We start from the raw sequence: 19517 nt of genomic DNA, 5'->3' as shown, positions 1-19517 counted from the left end.
TTATGGATCAGGCCTATTGACTGGAGCAGCACTGTGAGCTGATACTGTGACATGGGTCCAGCTGAGCCCTGTTTGTGTCTGTTGTATAAGGGGTGTCAGTTTTACTAGACCCCTGAGCACTCATGGTAAGATGTGCTTGAGTGTTGATTATTATGGATGTGGCATTTCTTGTCCGGGGATCAGTGACTGTGTGTGTTTGTGTGTGAGCGTGGGTTGGTTTTTCTATCCTTGTGGGGACCTAAAATCCCCCAAAGTCCCCACAAGAATAGTAAAACAAGGAAAATTCTCCCTCGTGGGGACAAAGGCTATTTTAAGCTTAGGGTTAGGTTTAGGGTTAGGATTACAATTAGGGTAAGGGGTTTGTGGTTAAGTTTAGGATTAGGGTTAGGCTTAGGTTATGGTTAAGGTTAGGGTTAAGGTTAGGGTTTGGGTTAGGCTTAGGTTAGGGAAAATAGGACTTTGAATGGAAATTAATTTTAGGTCCCCACGAGGATAGAAAAACTAAATGTGTGTGTTCACTCAGGGTCCATTTTCATGTGATATACTGCGGGTCAACCCTCATATGAATCCTACTCTGCATCTGTCTATAGGAGAAACATAGAAGGAAGGCAGAGAAGGAGAGAGAGCTAGACACCATTGCCCTAGAGCAGTGTTTCCCGACCCTGGTCCTCCAGTACCCCCAACAGTACACATTTTTGTTGTAGCCCTGGACAAGCACACCTCATTCAGCTCATTGAGGGCTTGATGATTAGTTGACAAGTTTAATCAGGTGTGCTTGTCCAGGGCTACAATGAACATGTGTACTGTTGGGGGTAATCGAGGACCAGGGTTGGAAAACACTGCCCTAGAGCGCACAAATAATTATACCTACCTCGGTTTAAACATCAACACCACAGGTAACTTCTATACTTAGCTCTCACAGTCTCAGACGTTCTTCCATGTTGTCAAATATCAAATTTCGAAGTGTTTAAGATAACGTTTAGGCATTATCTCTGAATTTTTAAGTTTAGGGCTAAGTTTAGGTAAGTAAGGGTTAAGGTTTGGGATAGGGATTTGAACTTGCAACCTTTGGAATCAGAGGCAGATGCTTATGCCCATCCGCCATTCCCACCCTAGCAAAACCGAATCCTACTTGAAGGTAACAGCGCTCACTGTTGCCCCCCAAGTGGCCAGTTTGCATGTTATCTCCTGACGTCCTCAGACATGGATGGGCGTCGAATACTGACTTGTATCTCGGGTGACCTGGCTGAACTTCTACAAGGCTGTGAACAATCTAAGAGAGAAGGCAAGAAGGGCCTTCTGTGCCATCAAAATGAACGTAAAACTCGACATCCCAATTAGGATCTGGCTAAAAATACTTAAATCAGTTATAGAACCCATTGCCCTCTATGGTTGTGAGGTCTGGGGTCCACTCACCCACCAAGAATTCCCAAAATGGGGCAAAAACCCAATTGAGACTTTGCATCCAGAATTCTGCAAAAATATACACCTACAGAGAGATGAACCTGGAGAAGAGTCCCCTCAGACAACTGGTTCTGGGGCTCTGTTCACAAACATAGGGCCCTATAAAATCTGTTAAATTTGTTTGCCTAATTTACGTTTAGTTCTTCCCCAAATTCCGTTTTCTCCGTTGAGTTTTTCCAGGTTTCCTTTTCCCCCTGTTTTTTTTAGGTTTCCGCTCTCAAAAGTACGTTTTAATAGAAAAACAATTAAATTGGATGTTCTAAATCCACAGCAATGCTTAAACCACATCAGGAGACCACTTTTGAGTTTTTTTATTTTATTTTGGGGGGGTTACCCTTTAATTCCAATGCGCACCTAGCAAGAGGCTGTTGCTCAGTGGTGTTTTTGTAGTGTACATGTGATGGTAGAGTTTGCTAAACAAATACCCACTAGATTGATGCATGATAATCATGATATAATTCTGCCAGGTAAGGATAGGCTACTTTGTTAACATTTCATTGAGAAGGTTTTTGGGGAAGCCTTTCCATCTACCAGAAGATTTTTCATTAGCATCATCACTAACGGCTACACAAAGTGGTAGCTGCAAGCCAGAGGAGGCTGGTGGGAGGAGCTATAGGAGGACATGCTCATTTGAAATGGCTGGAATGGAATTAATTGAACGGAGTCAAACATCTGGTTTCCATATGCTTGATACATTCCATTTATTCCATTCCAGCCCTTACAATGAGCCCGTCTTCCTAAAGCTCCTACCACCAGCCTCCACTGCTGCAAACACCGCACATGCACAGATAGGGGGAATGCTCGTTACCGTCTTCTTCTTCTTCTTCTTCTTTGGGTTTAATGGCGAACTACACTCAAAAGGTGTATTGTCACCACCAACTGGACAGGGGTAAAACATTTACAAAAGAAAAGTACATTCCATACAGGGAAGGGTAAATGAACATGAATCCCCATACACTATAAAAAATGTTTTACAAACATATATACATTCCCACTCCTTCAGTCCTTCAAAGACTCAAATACCCTGCTCAGGTTCTGGGGCCTGAGAGGGTGGGACTGCAGGAGACAGTACTCCATGAAGCTCTTCAGATGTAAAATCTTTTAATCCCAGAAATATGCAGAAAATGTCAACATTTTGCTCCTTGGCCATTGTCTTCTACTAAATATGTGAAATCTCCTTTAATAGTGGTCTTTCTCACACATCCCACATCTCGGCTTCTCCCGTCTGCAGACACTTCTTACATGTCCAAACTTTTTACAGCAAGAACACAGCAAGAACAAAGGCCGGTTTACAAAAGCTTTAACAGGATATTACACATATTCCAGCTGCACTCGAGTAGGGAGAGACTCCACATCAAAAAACACTAGAACAGACTAACTCTTCTCCTTCCGGCCATTAACCATATGATTCATCCTCCGTGCAGCAACCACTCCTGGAATTTTTGTTTATAGAGCAATGTCAACATCCTCCGAGATTCCAGATATAACTCCCTTGACAGGTGCCCTGCACCGTAGCTCAAAGCATGATACACCATATCCATCAACTCAAATGACATCCAACACATTTTTTTACCAGAGAAACACAAGAAATCAGAACTAGCCCACTTCTCCTGATCTTCACAGATTTTACTTTACCCAAAGCTTTCTCCTTTCACTTTTCCACACCAATTTTACTTATTTTTCCATTCTTCTGGACCAAAGTCCATTCATCCTTATTTCCACCGCCATGAGGTTCAAACTCAATATCCGCCATCTCCCGAAAGCGTCTCCCAAAATAAATTAATTAACGTGAATCAACCTAACCAGGCGCCCCTCTGGAGTGTTAAAATATGTTTCTCTGGAAAACGCTGACAGGGTCAACAAGATTTGTGACCCGTTGTCATGAGAAAAGAGCAACCAGTAGAACACAAACAACATTGTAAACACCACCAATATTTATCTGTTTATTTATCTTCCCCTACTATTGGTACTACAGCTATTTTTACATTGCTAAAACACTGTACATAGCTGATAATACAACACTTGAAATGTCTTGACCTTTTTTTAAAATATTTTTGAGTACAATATTTACTGTTAATTTCTAAAAGAATTTTGTTGACGTTGTTACATTTGTTTCTTCTCATTTTTGTTTATTTCACTTGCTTTGCCAATGTCAACATATTTTCCCCATGTCAATAAAGCCCCAGAGAGAGAGAGAGAGAGAGAGAGAGAGAGAGAGAGAGAGAGAGAGAGAGAGAGAGAGAGAGAGAGAGAGAGAGAGACTAATTGAAGGCATGGGAAGAAGGAAGAGAGGGAAATAGACAGACAGAAAGAGAGATGGAATAGAGAGAGAATAGGGGTGTGTCTGTTCTGTTCTAATGACTCAACTCTCCAGTGTCTTGTCTGTTGTGTTCTCTGACCTACTGCTGCTTTGACTTTCAGAAGATAATTACAAATATTATAATTTACAACCAAATCCAATCCATTGTGTTTGAGTGCTCACTCAGTAAGTACAGCAGAATGTTCTGAATATTATCAGATGGGTGTCTCCAAGGGCAGATAAAAACAGAGGCGAGGGACAGAGATGAAAGGAGAGAGATAACTGGAGAAATAACCTGAGCGAGAAAGAGAGAGAGGGAGAGAGAGAAAGCAAGGAGAGTAGAATGAATGACCCTCAGTCCTTTCACATCCGCAGCTGTACCATCAACACTCCGAGTTTTCAATTACATTATGACGACGTGACACACCCTTTCACAACCGTCTCCAGTTAGTAACAACAAACAATCTCCATCCATGTAGTACTTTGTGTAAGTCAGTTTCAAACTATACCAGATACTGTTTTAGAATGAGATACTGTACAAAGATGCATGATGGGGTCCAACGGCAGCATGGCCATAAGAGCTAGTGATGTTCAGTCTCTGATTGTGCAGCTTCCTCTTTGTCTTCTGAAGAGTTCTACTACTAGGCCTACTAATGTATGTAAATGGGATGGAGGTAGTGTATTTTCTTTCTTTTCGTTAATGAAACTACTTAGTCATTCCCCTCTCCCTAATGCAGGTCTGTAGGCCAGTCTTCTTAGCCCTCAGGCTCAACAAACTGCTGCAGTCAGCACTCGGGGAAGGGCTGTGTGTGTTTGGATGGTGGCCGTGGTTCTTTGTATTACCATGTTTCAAATGAAAGTATAGTATGGGTGATCAAATAACTGTGTCTGTGTGGCGTCTTTGTTTTCTGTTTGTGTGTTGTTTAGGGTTAAGGTTAGAATTAGTGTTAGGGTTAGAATTAGGTTTAAGGTTAGAATTAGTGTTAGGGTTAGAATTAGGTTTAGGTTTAAGGTTAGAATTAGTGTAAGGGTTAGAATTAGGTTTAGGGTTAAGGTTAGAATTAGTGTTAGAATTAGGTTTAAGGTTAGAATTAGTATTAGGGTTAGGAGCTAGGGTTAGTTTTAGTGTTAAGGTTTTTTCAGGTTAAGGTTAGGGTTAAGGTTAGGGAAAATAGGATTTTGAATGGGACTGAATTGTGCGTCCCCACAAGTTTAGTTGTACTAGACTGTGTGTGTGTGAGGGCACGTGTGAATTGATGAGTGTGTGCAGCTGCTCATATGGAAAGAACATGGGAGAGAGATTCTGGTGTGGTCTCAGAGGGGTTCTTATCTCTGTAGGTGGGAGTTTCTGTGTGTGTGTGGGCGGTGGGGGGGATTACCTCCTGAGGGGGGTTAGGAGGTTAGTTGGGGAGATGCACTACTGTTTTCGTTTGGTCATGGATTTCACCAGATTAAAAATATTTGTTGCCTTTACCAGATTAAAATGATTAGCTAAATCTGCACTCCACATTATCTAGTTCAGTTCAAGTTCTTCATCAATTTTTTTTAGGCTCATCCTCAGCAGTAGCTGGTTGGAATGCTCCCAAATGTGTTTTATATGACAAAGTACCAACATTTTACCCTGATGGTGTGGCTATAAACTTGAATTGACCATACCTCTTCTGTATTTGTATAATGACATTATTTTAACCCCTAGTTGACAGTGTGTCTCTCCTGTATTGGTATGGAACAACGTTTTAAACCTTTAACCATAGATTGACCATCATGACCACTGTTTTAACCCCTCGTTGACCTCGTGTCTCTCTTCTCTCCTGTGTTTGAAGGATCCGTCCCCAGATGGCGAATGAGAAGATTGAGGGCTGTCACGTGTGTACGCTGGTCACGCCTGGGGAGCCCCAGGTGTTGCTGGGTAAAGACAAGGCCTTCACATACGACTTTGTGTTCGACATCGACTCAGCCCAGCAGCAGATCTATGCTGCCTGCGTCCACAAACTCATCGAGGGCTGTTTCGACGGATACAACGCTACAGTGTTTGCCTACGGACAGGTACTGAGAGAGAGACACACACAGACACACGCTCTCAGATGTGCATAATACACACTGGCCTCTTTACACTACATTACTTTGATGACACATACTAGTCCCAGGAAATATACTTTTGTAGTGTAAAGAGACGGATCTAGATTCAAATCTTTCTTTGAGAGATGGTACCTTAATACCAGTAGACATCATTTTGCTCTGTTAGCCTAATTGAAAACGAAAGGCTTTTAAAATATCCACACATTTGTGAATTGTTGCATTTATCAAGTGTGCAACATTATGTGCAATATGGTTTAGATGAGAAGCTCCTGTATAGTTTGAATTACTATCCTTATTTTGTTTGTCTATATACAATGGTATTTACGGTATGCTAATATCTGCTCACACACATGAAGCAGGAATGTGGCTTTAGTCACACCACATCCAAGGCTAAAGTAAGGATAGTGTAAAAAGAAAAGTTGTAAATCTGATGTTGAAGAGAGATAGATCTTACTACACACACACACACACTGCTGAGAGCGGCTATTTCAAAGAAAGGTCTGTAACTTACTATACTTAGTTGAATGCACTGACTGTAAGTGACCAAAATGTAATTGTGATGTGTGTGTGTGTGTGTGTGTGTGTGTGTGTGTGTTATAAATAATGTATGTGTTATAAATAATATGTGTGCCTCTCTCTCTGTTTCAGACGGGCTCGGGGAAGACCCATACCATGGGGACAGGGTTTGATGTGAACGTGCAGGAGAAGGACCAGGGTATCATACCGCGGGCTGTTCATCAGCTGTTCCTGGGCATCCAGGAGAGAAAGATCCAGGCCCAGCAGCAGGGCACACATCCTCCAGAGTTTAAAGTCAGTGCACAGTTCCTAGAGGTAAGGACGCACACACATACAGTATGCAGGCACCCTCAAACACACGCAGTAGCAGAAGTAGCCCCTAGAGTGGGATACTGTATCATGCACACACAGACACACACACACACACACACACTTGGGCCACCCATCCAGCTCACTGTGAAGAATGGCAGACGGGATGAAAAGCTCTCTAGAATAAAATATTGTCCTCCAGGGACGCATTGTCTATTGTCGTTTGTCATTCTTGCCTTTGATTGATTGAGTGTGTGCATGTTTGTGTGCATGTGTGAATTTTGTGTGTGTGAAGTAATATGAACTTTAACCAGATGTGAAGGGGATGCAGGGTTCAGCCCTGGTGATGCTACAGGAAGTGACATTGTGATGAAAAACAGGATTCTGACGACTGATCTGATGTTTGTCATTAGCTGTGATGTTACCCAGAATGAGAATATGGACAGACAGACAGAAGTTTGGGAGACATGAGCTTATATGTGTCATTGACTTTAACTGGCTGTAGCAAGAGGTGCCTGGTACACACTCAGGTGTCTGGCTTTTAGTGAAGTAATATTTGATATATATGTATATTATATATGTACCTCACATGCGACCTGTGTTAATATGAACAAAGTCTATTAAAATGTTCATCTAACTCCATAAAGATGATTTAGCAATGTGCAAGCAGGACTGTTCTTGAGTTACATGAATAGGCTATTAAGAAAGGTCTGAGAATTGTCTATGAAAGGTAAATAGGATTAATATCATTTTAAATGAATGATTCACATACAAGGCATAAAGCTTAAGTTACAAGGCAATACTGGTGAGGGAGGGAGAGAAGGAGAGTGGGAGAGAGGGAGAGAGGGAGAGAGGAAGAGGAACAAAAAAGGGAGAAAGACACAATGAAGCTAAGGCCCTTTTACAACCATTTGACCATGTTTGGATTCAAAGTCTGAGCTGTTGACCACTAGGATACTGTAGAAGTCAACTTCCATTCGCATCATCAGACCTACGGGATGTAAAGACAACAGCACCTACTGCTTCCCAGAGGTGTGACAGAATGGGAGATGTGGAGAGAACAGCACCTACTGCTTCCCAGAGGTGTGACAGAATGGGGTGTGTGGAGAGAACAGCACCTACTGCTTCCCAGAGGTGTGACAGAATGGGGGATGTGGAGAGAACAGCACCTACTGCTTCCCAGAGGTGTGACAGAATGGGGTGTGTGGAGAGAACAGCACCTACTGCTTCCCAGAGGTGTGACAGAATGGGGGATGTGGAGAGAACAGCACCTACTGCTTCCCAGAGGTGTGACAATGGGAGATGTGGAGAGAACAGCACAGATCATTTAGCATTCCTGAGAAGACAAAATAACCCTTGCATACAGCGTTGAGAGTCACTTCAGGGGCTAGGGCCCCACTACAGGCTTGTATCTCTTAGCTCTATGTGTGTCTGAAGCGCCAACTGTGTATATTGCGTGCCGGGGGGGGGGTCATTGTCTTGTTATTGGTAGGCCTGTTGAATGTATTGTGTACGAGTAGTGTGTGTGTGTGGGGAGGGATAATGTTGTTATCATTGAGGGGTAATAGTGTGTATTTGTCAGCCTGTCAGTCAGGCCTCTACTCTGTTTTCTCTCTGAGGACTACAGACTACTACAGTAACAGACGACTAATATAACCTGCTGCACTTACTGCTCACTTTCTGCTTATCTCAAACTACACCTCTCTCCCATTCTCTCCTTCTCTCTATCTCTTTTTCTGTCTGTGTCTGTATCTCTCTCTCACTTTCTCTCTGTCTCTTCATCTCTCTTTCTCTCCCTCCCTCTCTCCCCTCCCCCTCCTGTGTGCTGAGGAGGTGACTCCTGACCTCTCGTGACCTTTAACCTTATTGCTTCCTAAAGGTCAGAGGTTACGTGCTACAACCTTTGATTCTTGCCCTTTCATCGCTCACTGTCTACTGTCTCTCTGTGTGTGTGTGTTTGTATTAGTGTGTGTTTGTATTAATGTCTGTGTGTGTGTGTGTGTATTCCAGCTGTACAATGAGGAGATCCTAGATCTGTTTGACGGAGCCAGAGACCCAGACTGTAAGAGCAGGAAGTCTAATATTAAGATCCATGAGGACAGTAGCGGCTCCATCTACACCACCGGAGTCACCTCACGACTTGTCAGCTCAGAGGAAGAGGTGTGTGTGTTAGTGTGTGTATATACGGTACTAACTGTGTGTGTGTGTGTGTGTGTGCTAGGGCTGGGCGATATGGACGAAAAATCATATCTCGATTTTTTACAAACTTATGGGCGATTCACGATATACTGTATATCTTGATTTAAAAAAAATGTTTTCTCGAAATAAGCTTTGTTGTACAGTTAAAGGTGAAATACACTGCATTTCAAACAGTCAGCAATAACCTAATGAATTCAGGGCTTGTGAAATTATACCTAGGCTAAATATAATCCTTCCACAACCATAAGACCCACTAATAATGTAATTATTTTTATCAAAATAGTTTGACCTGCTTTTTTGCAATAATCACTGATCTGGCTTTCAAGTCTGTCTATGAAAATGCCCTTTTTGTTACAAATTTAACCAGAGCCATGCATAATGCACATTCACTAATAATGACAAAAATCTTGTAGTAGGCATTATAGAAAATTAACACAGGTCTCAAACAATTTCTCAAGCACAAGCCCACGTGCTAGTGAGTAGCCAGCTAATCTTTTTATTTCAAGTTTCTATTTGCTAGTTAAGCAGGTAGAACATTGAATTATTATGAACACACCCTTCTGTCTGTCTCCAACTTCAAGTTTGAACAGCATGCTAGCCTGTCCACTTTGTTCAGATCAAGTGAAATCAAGTGGTGTACCTTATTTCTCAGAATGAGAACGAGTTGTCAATTCCTTATATAATTGTGTTTTATGCTTATTGTACATTTATAAACACAGACTAGACAGCTAGTATAACATCCTTTGGCTTAAATGCTGTTAGCGGTATATGGTACCGCAGAGCCGCGTGCGACAAACTGAGCATACATTTTCCAGAATCAATGTTCATTGATACTCCCATTTTAGTAGTGTCTTCTCTGCGCGCAATTTGAGGAGTTGAGACATAAAAAGGGTATCATTAGAAAGGTTAACTTCTCCTCTATTACAGTAAAATTCTTTCTCAATGTGTTTTGGTGTCCATATGACCGATTCTGTTGGACCAAAGTTAAAATGCAAATAGCGAGTTGAAACTGCTTGTCAGAGAGGAAAAAGCGATTTCTCATCTTTGTTGTTGCGAGTGGCAGGGGGAGGGGCTTGGTGGTGTGTGGGAGGGGCATGGTGTGTGTGGGAGGGGCTTGGTGTGTGTGGGAGGGGCTTGGTGTGTGTGGGAGGGGCTTGGTGTGTGTGTGTGTAAATGGGAAGGTGCACAGTCATAGCAGAAGGAGACCAAAAAGACAACATGAGAACAAGCGGACATAAATGCTCATAAAAACTAAACATTTAATAAAAATGAGGTTATTGCAATACAGGCATTTGGAAAATCGTGCTAAAACATACATTCAAATTAATCAAATAAATGTGATTTATTGCCCAGCCCTAGTGTGTACAGTACTAACAGTTTATGTATTACAGATGTTACAGTGTCTGAAGCTGGGAGCGTTGTCTCGTACCACGGCCAGTACCCAGATGAACGCATCCAGTTCCAGATCTCACGCCATCTTCACCATCAACCTCTGTCAGATGAGAGTCTGTCAACAAACTGAGGTAGGGGGGAGGGAGGGAGAGAGGAGGGCGAGGGCGAGGGCGAGGGAGGGAGTTATGGATCAGAGAGGTGGTAGTTACAGTGCTTATAGAAAGTCTACACCCCCTTTAACTTTTTTTTGTTCAAGCTCTGTCAAGTTCCTTGGGGAGCGTTGATGGACAGCAATCTTCAAGTCATGCCACACATTTGTGATTGGATTTAGGTCAGGGCTCTGACTGGGCCACTCAAGGACATTTACCTTTTTATTCATTAGCCACTCCACTGTAGCTTTGGCCGTGTGTATCGGGTTGTTGTCATGCTGAAAGGTGAAATTCTGTCCCAGTTTCAGCTTTCTTACAGAGGGCAGCAGCTTTTTCTCTAGGACTTTTCTGTACATTGCTCCATTAATTTCCCCTTCTATCCTGATAAGTCCCTGACAATGAGAAACATCCCCATAACATGATGCTGCCACCACCATGCTTCACAGTAGGGATGGTGTTCTTTGGGTGATGTGTTGGGTTTATGCATTCAGCCACATGGCTACAGAATCAAGCTTTTTTTTGTTGCATACTTCAAATGGGATTCCAGGTGGGCTTTCTTGAGTAATGGCTTCCTTCTTGCCACCCTACCATACAAGCAAAATGTGTGGAGTGCTTGGGATATTGTTGTCACATGCACACTTTGACCAGCCTTAGCCTTAAAAGCCTGTCGCTCTTTCAAAGTTGCCATTGGACTCTTGGTAGCCTCTCCGATCAGTCTCCTACTTGCTCGGTCATCCAGTTTGGAGGGACGGCCTGATCTAGGCAGGATATTTGTGGTGCCGTACACCTTCCACTTCTTAACAATCGTCTTGACCGTGCTCTAAGGGATATTCAAGGCCTTTGAAATCTTTTTATACCCATCCCCTGATCTGTGCTTGGTCCCGGAGTTCTTTTGAAAGCTCCTTGGTGCTCATGGTTGAGTGTTTGCTTTGCAATTCACTACATTTTACATTTTAGTCATTTAGCAGACGCTCTTATCCAGAGCGACTTACAGTTAGTGAGTGCATAATTTTTTTTTCATACTGGCCCCCTGTGGGAATCGAACCCACAACCCTGGCGTTGCAAGCGCCATGCTCTACCAACTGAGCTACACGCGGCCAGGAGAGGGAACCTACAGGAACTGCTGAATTTATCCTGAAATCATGTGAATCACTACAATTTCACAGGTGGAGGCCAATTAACTTGGTGTGTGATTTTGAAGGTGATTGGTTACACCCAAGCTAATTTATGATTGCTATTACAAGGGGGGGGTGGACACTTATCCAACAAAGATATTTCTGTTTTTATTTTCTGAAAAAAATCTGGAATATTTTTTTCACTTGGAAGTTGTGGAGTAGGATGTGTAGGTCAATGGGGGAAAAATGATTTTAATGAATTGTATTTCCAGGCTACGGCAACAAAAGGTGAAAATTTTTAAAGGTAGTGTAGACTTTCTACAGGCACTGTAGATGTATTGACTGAGGGAGGGACGGAAAGAGAATAAATAAAGGTAGAGGAAAGAAGGAAAAGAGGAGTGAAAAGGAGAAAGATGAACGTATCAGAGTGACAAGTAAAGTAATAACAGTAATACAAAAAATGAAAAAGTTTGAATAAAGTGGTAATAAAACACGAAAAGTTTGTTGATAATTGTTTACTAATTGTTGTCTCTCTATCCCCTGTCTCTCTCTCCAGGAGAATGGTGAGGTGAATGGAGGTGTACATGGAGGTGTGATTGGGGAGGTGAACGGAGAGGTGAATGGTGTTGGTGGAGATGGAGGGTCTATTACCAAGCCTGAGTATGAGACTCTGATGGCCAAGTTTCACTTTGTGGACCTAGCTGGATCAGAGAGACTCAAACGCACCGGAGCAACGGGAGAAAGGGCACGGGAGGGCATATCCATCAACTGTGGACTGGTGAGGAGTGTGTGTGTGTGCGTGTGTGTGTGTTAAGAAATAATACCCCCCCCCCTTCCCAGCACACCCTAATTTTCTGTAAACAAATCCACGCACAAAGATGCAATTCAGTGCGTGGTAAATTTACTGTTGATGAAAAAATAAACGTCATTATAAAGCCATGTGGCATTGGCTACAGTTGAGCAGAGGCGTTTTTAGGATTTCCATATTTATTTTTATTTTTTATACCATACAAATGACCGAAATGAGTGGCTACTCTGACACTGAAAAACTGAGATCAATAAAAACAATCTGGTCTTGACAGGGCTGTTTCGCTAGCACAGACTGGAATATGCTCCGGGACTCATCGAATGGCATTGAGGAGTTTACCACAGCTTCATTAATAAGTGCATCGATGACGTCATCCCCACAGTGACCGTACGTACATATCCCAACCAGAAGCCATCGATTCCAGGCAACATCCGCACTGAGCTAAAAGCTAGAGCTGCCACTTTCAAGGAGCGTGACACTAACCCGTACGCTTATAAGAAATCCCGCTATGCCCTCCGACGAATAATCAAACAGGCAAAGCGTCAATACAGGACTTAGATCGAATCCTACTATACTGGCTCTGACTCTCGTCGGATGTGGCAGGGCTTGCAAACTATCACGGATTATAAAGGAAGCCCAGCCGCGAGCTGCTCAGTGACTCGAGCCAGATGAGCTAAATGCCTTCTATGCTCGCTTCAAGGCAAGCAACACTGAACAATGCGTGAGAGCACCAGCTGTTCTGGACGACTGTGTGATCACGCTCTCCGTAGCTGATGTGAGTTAGACCTTTAAACAGATTAACATCCACAAGGCCGCAGGGTCAGATGGACTACCAGGATGCATATTCAGAGCATGCGCTGACCAGCTGGCAAGTGTCTTCACTGACATTTTCAACCTCTCCCTGACCCAGTCTGTATTATCTACAATTTTCTAGCAGACCACAATAGTCCCTGTGCCCAAGACTGCCAAAGTAACCTGTCTAAATGACTATCGCCCCGTAGCACTCACATCTTTAACCATGAAATGCTTAGAAAAGCTGGTCATGGCTCACATCAACACCATCATCCCAGACACCCTGCACCCACTCCAATTCACATACCGCCCCAACAGATCCACAGATGACGCAATCTCTATTGTACTCCACACTGCCCTTTCTCACTCAGACAAAAGGAACACCTACGTGATAATGCTGTTCCTTGACTACAGCTCAGCGTTCAACACCATAGTGTCCCCCAAGCTCATCACAAAGCTAAGGACCCTGGGACTGAACACCTTCCCCTGCAACTGGATCCTGGACTTCCTGACAGGCCGCCCCCTGGTGATTTAGGTAGACAACAACACATCCGCCACGCTGACCCTCAACACGGGGGCCCCTCAGGGGCGCGTGCTTAGTCCCCTCCTGTACTCCCTGTTCACCCACGACTGCTTGGCCACGCATGACTCCAACACCATCATTAAGTTCCTTGGTGTCCACATCACTAAGGATCTATCATGGTCCAAACACACCATCACAGTTGTGAAGATGGCACGAAAACGCCTCTTCCCCCTCAGGACGCTGAAAAGATTTGGCATGGGACCTCAGACCATCAAAAAGTTCTACAGCTGCACCAAAATAACGAAGTATCCCTTTAATCCAGTAATTTTTTTGAAACTATTGATCCTCTGTGGCCAAATTATGCTCTCTGGTGTATTTTGAACATTGAGAGCGGGCTCCTGTGATTGGATAAAAAAATATATAATAATATTTGTTTTGCCCCATATGGGCCCCTCCATTAATCCGCCCCTGTTTGTGAGTGAGTGTGTGATGATGATGTTGTGTATGTGTTCTAACTGGTGCTGAGAAACGTGATAATGATGAGTATTTGTTCTAGCTGGCTTTGGGGAATGTGATCAGTGCTCTGGGGGACCAGGCTAAGAAAGGAGGACATGTTCCCTACAGAGACTCTAAACTAACGCGCCTACTACAGGACTCACTGGGAGGAAACAGGTAACACGCACACACAAACACACACCCACACACACACTAGTAAGTCTCTATAACATGTCATATTCCTTTCCTCTCTCCCCATACCGCTCTTCTCTCCAGTCGTACGGTGATGATCGCGTGTGTGAGTCCGTCGGACCGGGACTTCATGGAGACCCTGAACACTCTGAAGTATGCCAACAGAGCCAGGAACATCAAGAACAAGGTGGTGGTGAACCAAGACAAGACCAGCCAACAGATATCTGCTCTGAGGGGCGAGATCGCCAGGCTACAAATTGAACTTTTGGAGTATAAAGCGGTGAGGAGAGAAGGAGGGATAGAAGGAGGGACAGAGGTTTGGGATGGGAGGTGGGAGGGATGGATGGGGTAAGGGGGGGGGGGTAGAGAGAATGAGGGAGGGATGGAGTCAGGGAGCAATGGATAGAGGGAGAGAAGAAGGGAAATGGATAGAGAAAGGAAGGTGGAGAGGTTGGAGGATGGAGAAGTGGGTGGAGGGGGAGTTGAGTCAGGGAGCAATGGATAGAGGAAGCGATGTAGGGACTTGGGAGAGAAAAAAGGAAGAATGGATGGAAGGAATGGAAATATTATTATTATTATTATATTTTAAAAAAGATCCATTCCCTCATGTTAATCAACTTTAATCTTTGGCCTGGAAGATTACAGGAAGCGAGGGATGGTTTAGAACAATAATGTGATTAAGAGAGAGTTAATGGTTAACTGAGTTAATGGTGCGTAACCAATGGATGACCTTGTTGAGTTACAGGAAAGATCCGATCTGACGGATCTGTGTTGGAGAGTAATGGAGCATGTGATTGGCTGAAATAATGTTGTCTAATTTATGATTGGCTGAGGTGTTGTTGACCAGTATGTCAAGAAATAAAATGGAAAATAGGAATTTTTACGAACAAGTGATACAAAAATCTATATTCTGTTTGTTGATTGGATGAAATGGCATTGTTCTGTATGTTCATTGGATGAGATAACATCTTCCTGTATGTGTATTGTCCCCCTCCCCAGGGTAAGCGTGTGGCGGGTGAAGACGGCTCGGAGGGCTTCAGTGATCTGTTCCAAGAGAACTCTATGTTACAGAGAGAGAACGACACGCTACGCATGAGAGTCAAAGCCATGCAGGAGACCATCGACCACCTCAACACACGGGTCACCACGCTCCTCGCCAACGAGGTCAGCACGCTGCTCGCTAAGTCAGGTAAGACCGAGAGAGGCGACGCACACACTCTCCAACGGGATTGGCTGATTGTTGCAGATTGTGGCTGTCTGAAAACATTCATAGCTATTAAATCATTTTTCTCGCCTTCCTTGTTTACTCAATTTCTACACGTCCCTCTCAAAGCTCATTGGAGGAGAGGATCCAAGGTCTATCCATCCCTTAGACCTTCTCCTCCAATGAGCTTTGAGAGGAATTGAGGAAACAAGGATTTGACAGCTAATAAGGCTTTCAGACACAGTCCATATCATGTAGTTAAGAATTGTTAACCTCTTATGTCTCACTGTGACCTCACGGTACCTGACTGTGAACTCTGACCTTTTGACCTCTAGGTGAGGGCAATGAGGAGATTGGTGCTCTGATCCAGAACTACATCAGAGAGATCGAGGAGCTCAGGTAAGAGTCTGTAATGAGCTTTAGACTGAGTGGGGGGAAAGCAGTTGACTGAGTTGCAGCTCACTGTGTTTTACCGTTACTGTACTGTTCATGGAGTTTTTATTTTGTTGTAGTTTGAGGAACTTTCAGATTATGTTCTGTATACAGTAAGAGTTAAGTTTGACAAATGACATCTGTTTGTCTTCTTGTTCTCTCTACCCCCCCTCCACCCACCGCCCCCCAGATCTAAGCTCCTGGAGAGCGAGTCGATGAACGAGTGTCTTCGTCGCAGTGTAACCCGTCTCTCCTCCCGTTCCCCGTTCTCCGCCTCCTCCTCTCATAACTCCACCCCGGGGCCACACCCCTTAGGCTCCTCCCCTTCCCTTTCCATGGAGGCGGAGATGACGGACGTGATTCGTCGAGCCAAGACAGACATCGAGAGGCTGAAGAAGAAGGAGAGGAGACAGAGGAGGATGAGGTAAGAGGAGGAAGGGAGAGGAGAGGAGAGGAAAGGAGAGGAGAGGAGGACAGGAGGAAACTGCCATTGACAGCAAGAATTGAAGGGGGCAAGAGCAGGGTTGGGCACAATCCCATTTCTATTCAGCGAGTGAATGGAATTGGAATGGGGCCAGGATGGTAGTGTAGTATTGATCGCACAGTGATGAGCAGCTCTCATTTTCTCATTAACCAGTGAGAGTGAGAGGGAGAGGGGAGCATGGACAGAGGGGAGCAAGTCACAGGTTAACACAGGCTAATTCACTTATAATCAGAGATCGAGAGGGACAGATAGAGGGAGATCAAGAAAGGGAGAGTGAGAGGTCTCTGCTAATAACTGAGCTCTCCATGTTCACTTGGCAACAGTCCCAAAACAAAATGGCTGATTTTTTTGGAAGAGTCCCAAATTAAATCAGACAAATCAAATCAGAGGCACATGGTGTGTAATGAATGGGTAATCAATATTAGTAATAGATTCATATGGTAAATAAAAAATAAACATTCTTATTGGGTCACAGCTGTTATGAGCTATGCCTTCTCTCTCTCTACTTGTATGTATGTATGTATGTATGTATGTATGTATGTATGTATGTATGTGTGTGTGTGTGTGTGTGTGTGTCTGTGAGTGTCCTACTCTGATGCCTGTCAATCTTTTCTAACTGCAGCCCAGAGAAAGAGAAAGGGTTGAAGAAACGAGTGAAGCTTCATTCTCATGAGAACGGACAGAACGGAGAAAACGGACAGATGGACTCGGATGTGATGTCACCTCTGCAGGAGGAAGAGAGCGGGTGTGACGAGGAAGAAGAGGAGGAGGATGAGGAGGAAGGGAGAGATGAAGAGGAGTTTGACAGTGATGAGAGTCTGGTGGACTCAGACTCTGACTCTGATGAGAAAGGTTAGTGGATGACAACAATGACAGTGGCAGAAATGTCTCCATTCCAGTTCAACCTATTGCCTTTGTGTACTGTTGCTTTGACAGGATTGATGGGCATCAGCAATATGGTGAAAGTACCATTTTGTCCTCTGTTTGGCTGTACGGTACTTTTACCATATTGCTTACCTATCCAATCCTTTCAGATCTACAAGGAGTGCCTAATTAGCATTAGGGCTAGGAGTTAATTTGAAATCTGCAACTGCCCCACTCTACTATAACATGTCTGTCTGAGAGCCACAGTTTTCACCTTTCACCTCTTGACCCTTGACCTCTCTTTGCCCTCTGCCCTCTATCCCCCTGCAGCTAATTTCCAGGCGGATCTGGCAGACCTGACGAGTGAGATTGAGATCAAGCAGAAGTTGATCGATGAGCTGGAGAACAGTCAGAAGAGACTGCTGCAGCTCAAACTACAGTATGAAGAGAAACTCATCCTGCTGCAGAACAAGATCAGAGACACACAGCTGGAGAGAGATAGAGTACTGCACAACCTCAGTGAGTAGAACTATGAACTATGGGTAGTGTAGGCACACAGGATCCCCTCAGTGAGTGGAGCGACTCATAGATGCTGAATAGACACACTGCTCTCTGTCTCGAATGTACCTCTTTCAAACACACTCTCTCTCTTTCATCTCCTCCTCTCTTCTATCTTCCTTCCCTCTCTCCTCCTTCAGTGTCTATGGAGAACTACACAGAGGAGAAGGCTAGCAGGATTAAATCAGAGTATGAGAAGAGGCTGAAGGAGATGAACAGAGACCTGATGAAACTACAGGCAGCACAGAAGGAACACACTAGGCTACTGAAGAACCAAGGACGCTATGAACAGGCACTGAAGAAACTACAGCAGGAGGTCAACGAGATGAAGAAAGCCAAGGTAAGGAGGAGGAGAAGGGGAGAAAGAGGAGAATGAGGTGTGGGGGGACAAGGAGGAGAAGGAGGAGCAGGGAATGGTGCTAGCTCAATAGGCTACATTAAGTGCATTTCTATCTGCAATATTTCTATCATATGCAATGTTGAGACCTTGCCCAGCCCCTACCCAATAAATGAGACAAAGGAAACAAAGCTAGGAAACGCTGATGTCAAGAACTTGGTCAACATTGAGACCTTGCCTCTCAATAAGGCTCAGGCACTGATGGTACTCTCCAGCTAAGTGCAGTGTGTCCTCCTGTCCCCAGGTGGCGGTGATGAAGCAGATGAAGGAGGAGCAGCTAAAGAGGAGGATGATGGAAGCCAAGAGGAACAGAGAGATCGCTCAGCTCAAGAAGGAGCAGCGACGACAGGAAGTATGTGTGTGTGTTTTTGTGCTGAAAGAAAGTTCCTGCTTCACATGATAACCCCCAGTAGACTGCACCTAGGTTCTAAAGCCATCACCCTTCTGGTTACCAGTTGATCTCCTACTGTCTTATCAACCGGTCTGGGATTTGAACCAGCAACTTTTCGGCTATTGGTCTGCTTCTCTAACCTCTAGGCTGCCCTCGGATCTACATTTTCATGTATTGTTAGTGTATGTCTCTTTCTCTCTTTCTCTGTTACCCATTTCCAGGTTACTGACATTGAGAATGTATGGTTAATATACAGAATCACACATATATTGACTGACCTCTCCCCCATCAGTACCAGATTCGTTCGTTGGAGTGTCAGAAGCGTCAGCAGGAGCTGGTCCTGAGGAGGAAGAGCCAGGAGGTGACAGCCTTACGACGGCTGGCTAAACCAATGTCTGGACGTATGGCTAGACGACTACAGCCCCTAGACTCTGGAGCAGAACTGTCTGCCAGCACCACCTCCTCTGAACCAGAGTCCAACCGGTAAGTAGTGCTGCTATGCAGAGGTTGAGTCTATTGTCTATAGTGCTAACATACACTGTAAAAAAAAAACAGTATGTTACTGTACCATATTTTACGGTATACTGTTAATATTTTTATGGTATACTATTTTACAGTATACTGTTAATATTTTTATGGTATACTATTTTACGGTATACTGTTAATATTTTTATGGTATAATATTTTACGGTATACTGTTAATATTTTTATGGTATACTATTTTACGGTATACTAATACTGTTACTGTAATTGATTTACAGCACCAATAATTATACTGTAGTCGTTTTACGGTAACACATACTCTTACTGTAAAGCCTTATTTGCATATTTTCCAGAATGCCTTTAGAGTGAATT

At 43.8% G+C, this 19517-nt stretch overlaps 1 protein-coding gene across 1 annotated transcript in view; it reads left to right on the top strand.

Annotated features, from left to right (window-relative positions):
- Positions 1-19517, top strand: part of LOC121578331 (kinesin-like protein KIF21B) — a 99938-nt gene that overhangs the window by 47466 nt on the left and 32955 nt on the right. The window contains exons 2-16 of the mRNA XM_041892642.2: positions 5587-5809; positions 6491-6673; positions 8678-8827; positions 10258-10389; positions 12079-12300; positions 14202-14317; positions 14417-14612; positions 15332-15521; positions 15872-15935; positions 16159-16392; positions 17075-17304; positions 17647-17835; positions 18015-18214; positions 18516-18623; positions 18955-19145. Of these exons, the coding sequence (XP_041748576.2) occupies positions 5587-5809; positions 6491-6673; positions 8678-8827; positions 10258-10389; positions 12079-12300; positions 14202-14317; positions 14417-14612; positions 15332-15521; positions 15872-15935; positions 16159-16392; positions 17075-17304; positions 17647-17835; positions 18015-18214; positions 18516-18623; positions 18955-19145 (2628 nt within the window). The remainder of the gene's footprint in view (positions 1-5586; positions 5810-6490; positions 6674-8677; positions 8828-10257; positions 10390-12078; positions 12301-14201; positions 14318-14416; positions 14613-15331; positions 15522-15871; positions 15936-16158; positions 16393-17074; positions 17305-17646; positions 17836-18014; positions 18215-18515; positions 18624-18954; positions 19146-19517) is intronic.

Source organism: Coregonus clupeaformis, chromosome 12, assembly GCF_020615455.1.
Source record: "Coregonus clupeaformis isolate EN_2021a chromosome 12, ASM2061545v1, whole genome shotgun sequence".
Classification (NCBI taxonomy): Eukaryota; Metazoa; Chordata; class Actinopteri; order Salmoniformes; family Salmonidae; genus Coregonus; species Coregonus clupeaformis.
This window is presented reverse-complemented; position numbering and strand designations above follow the sequence as displayed.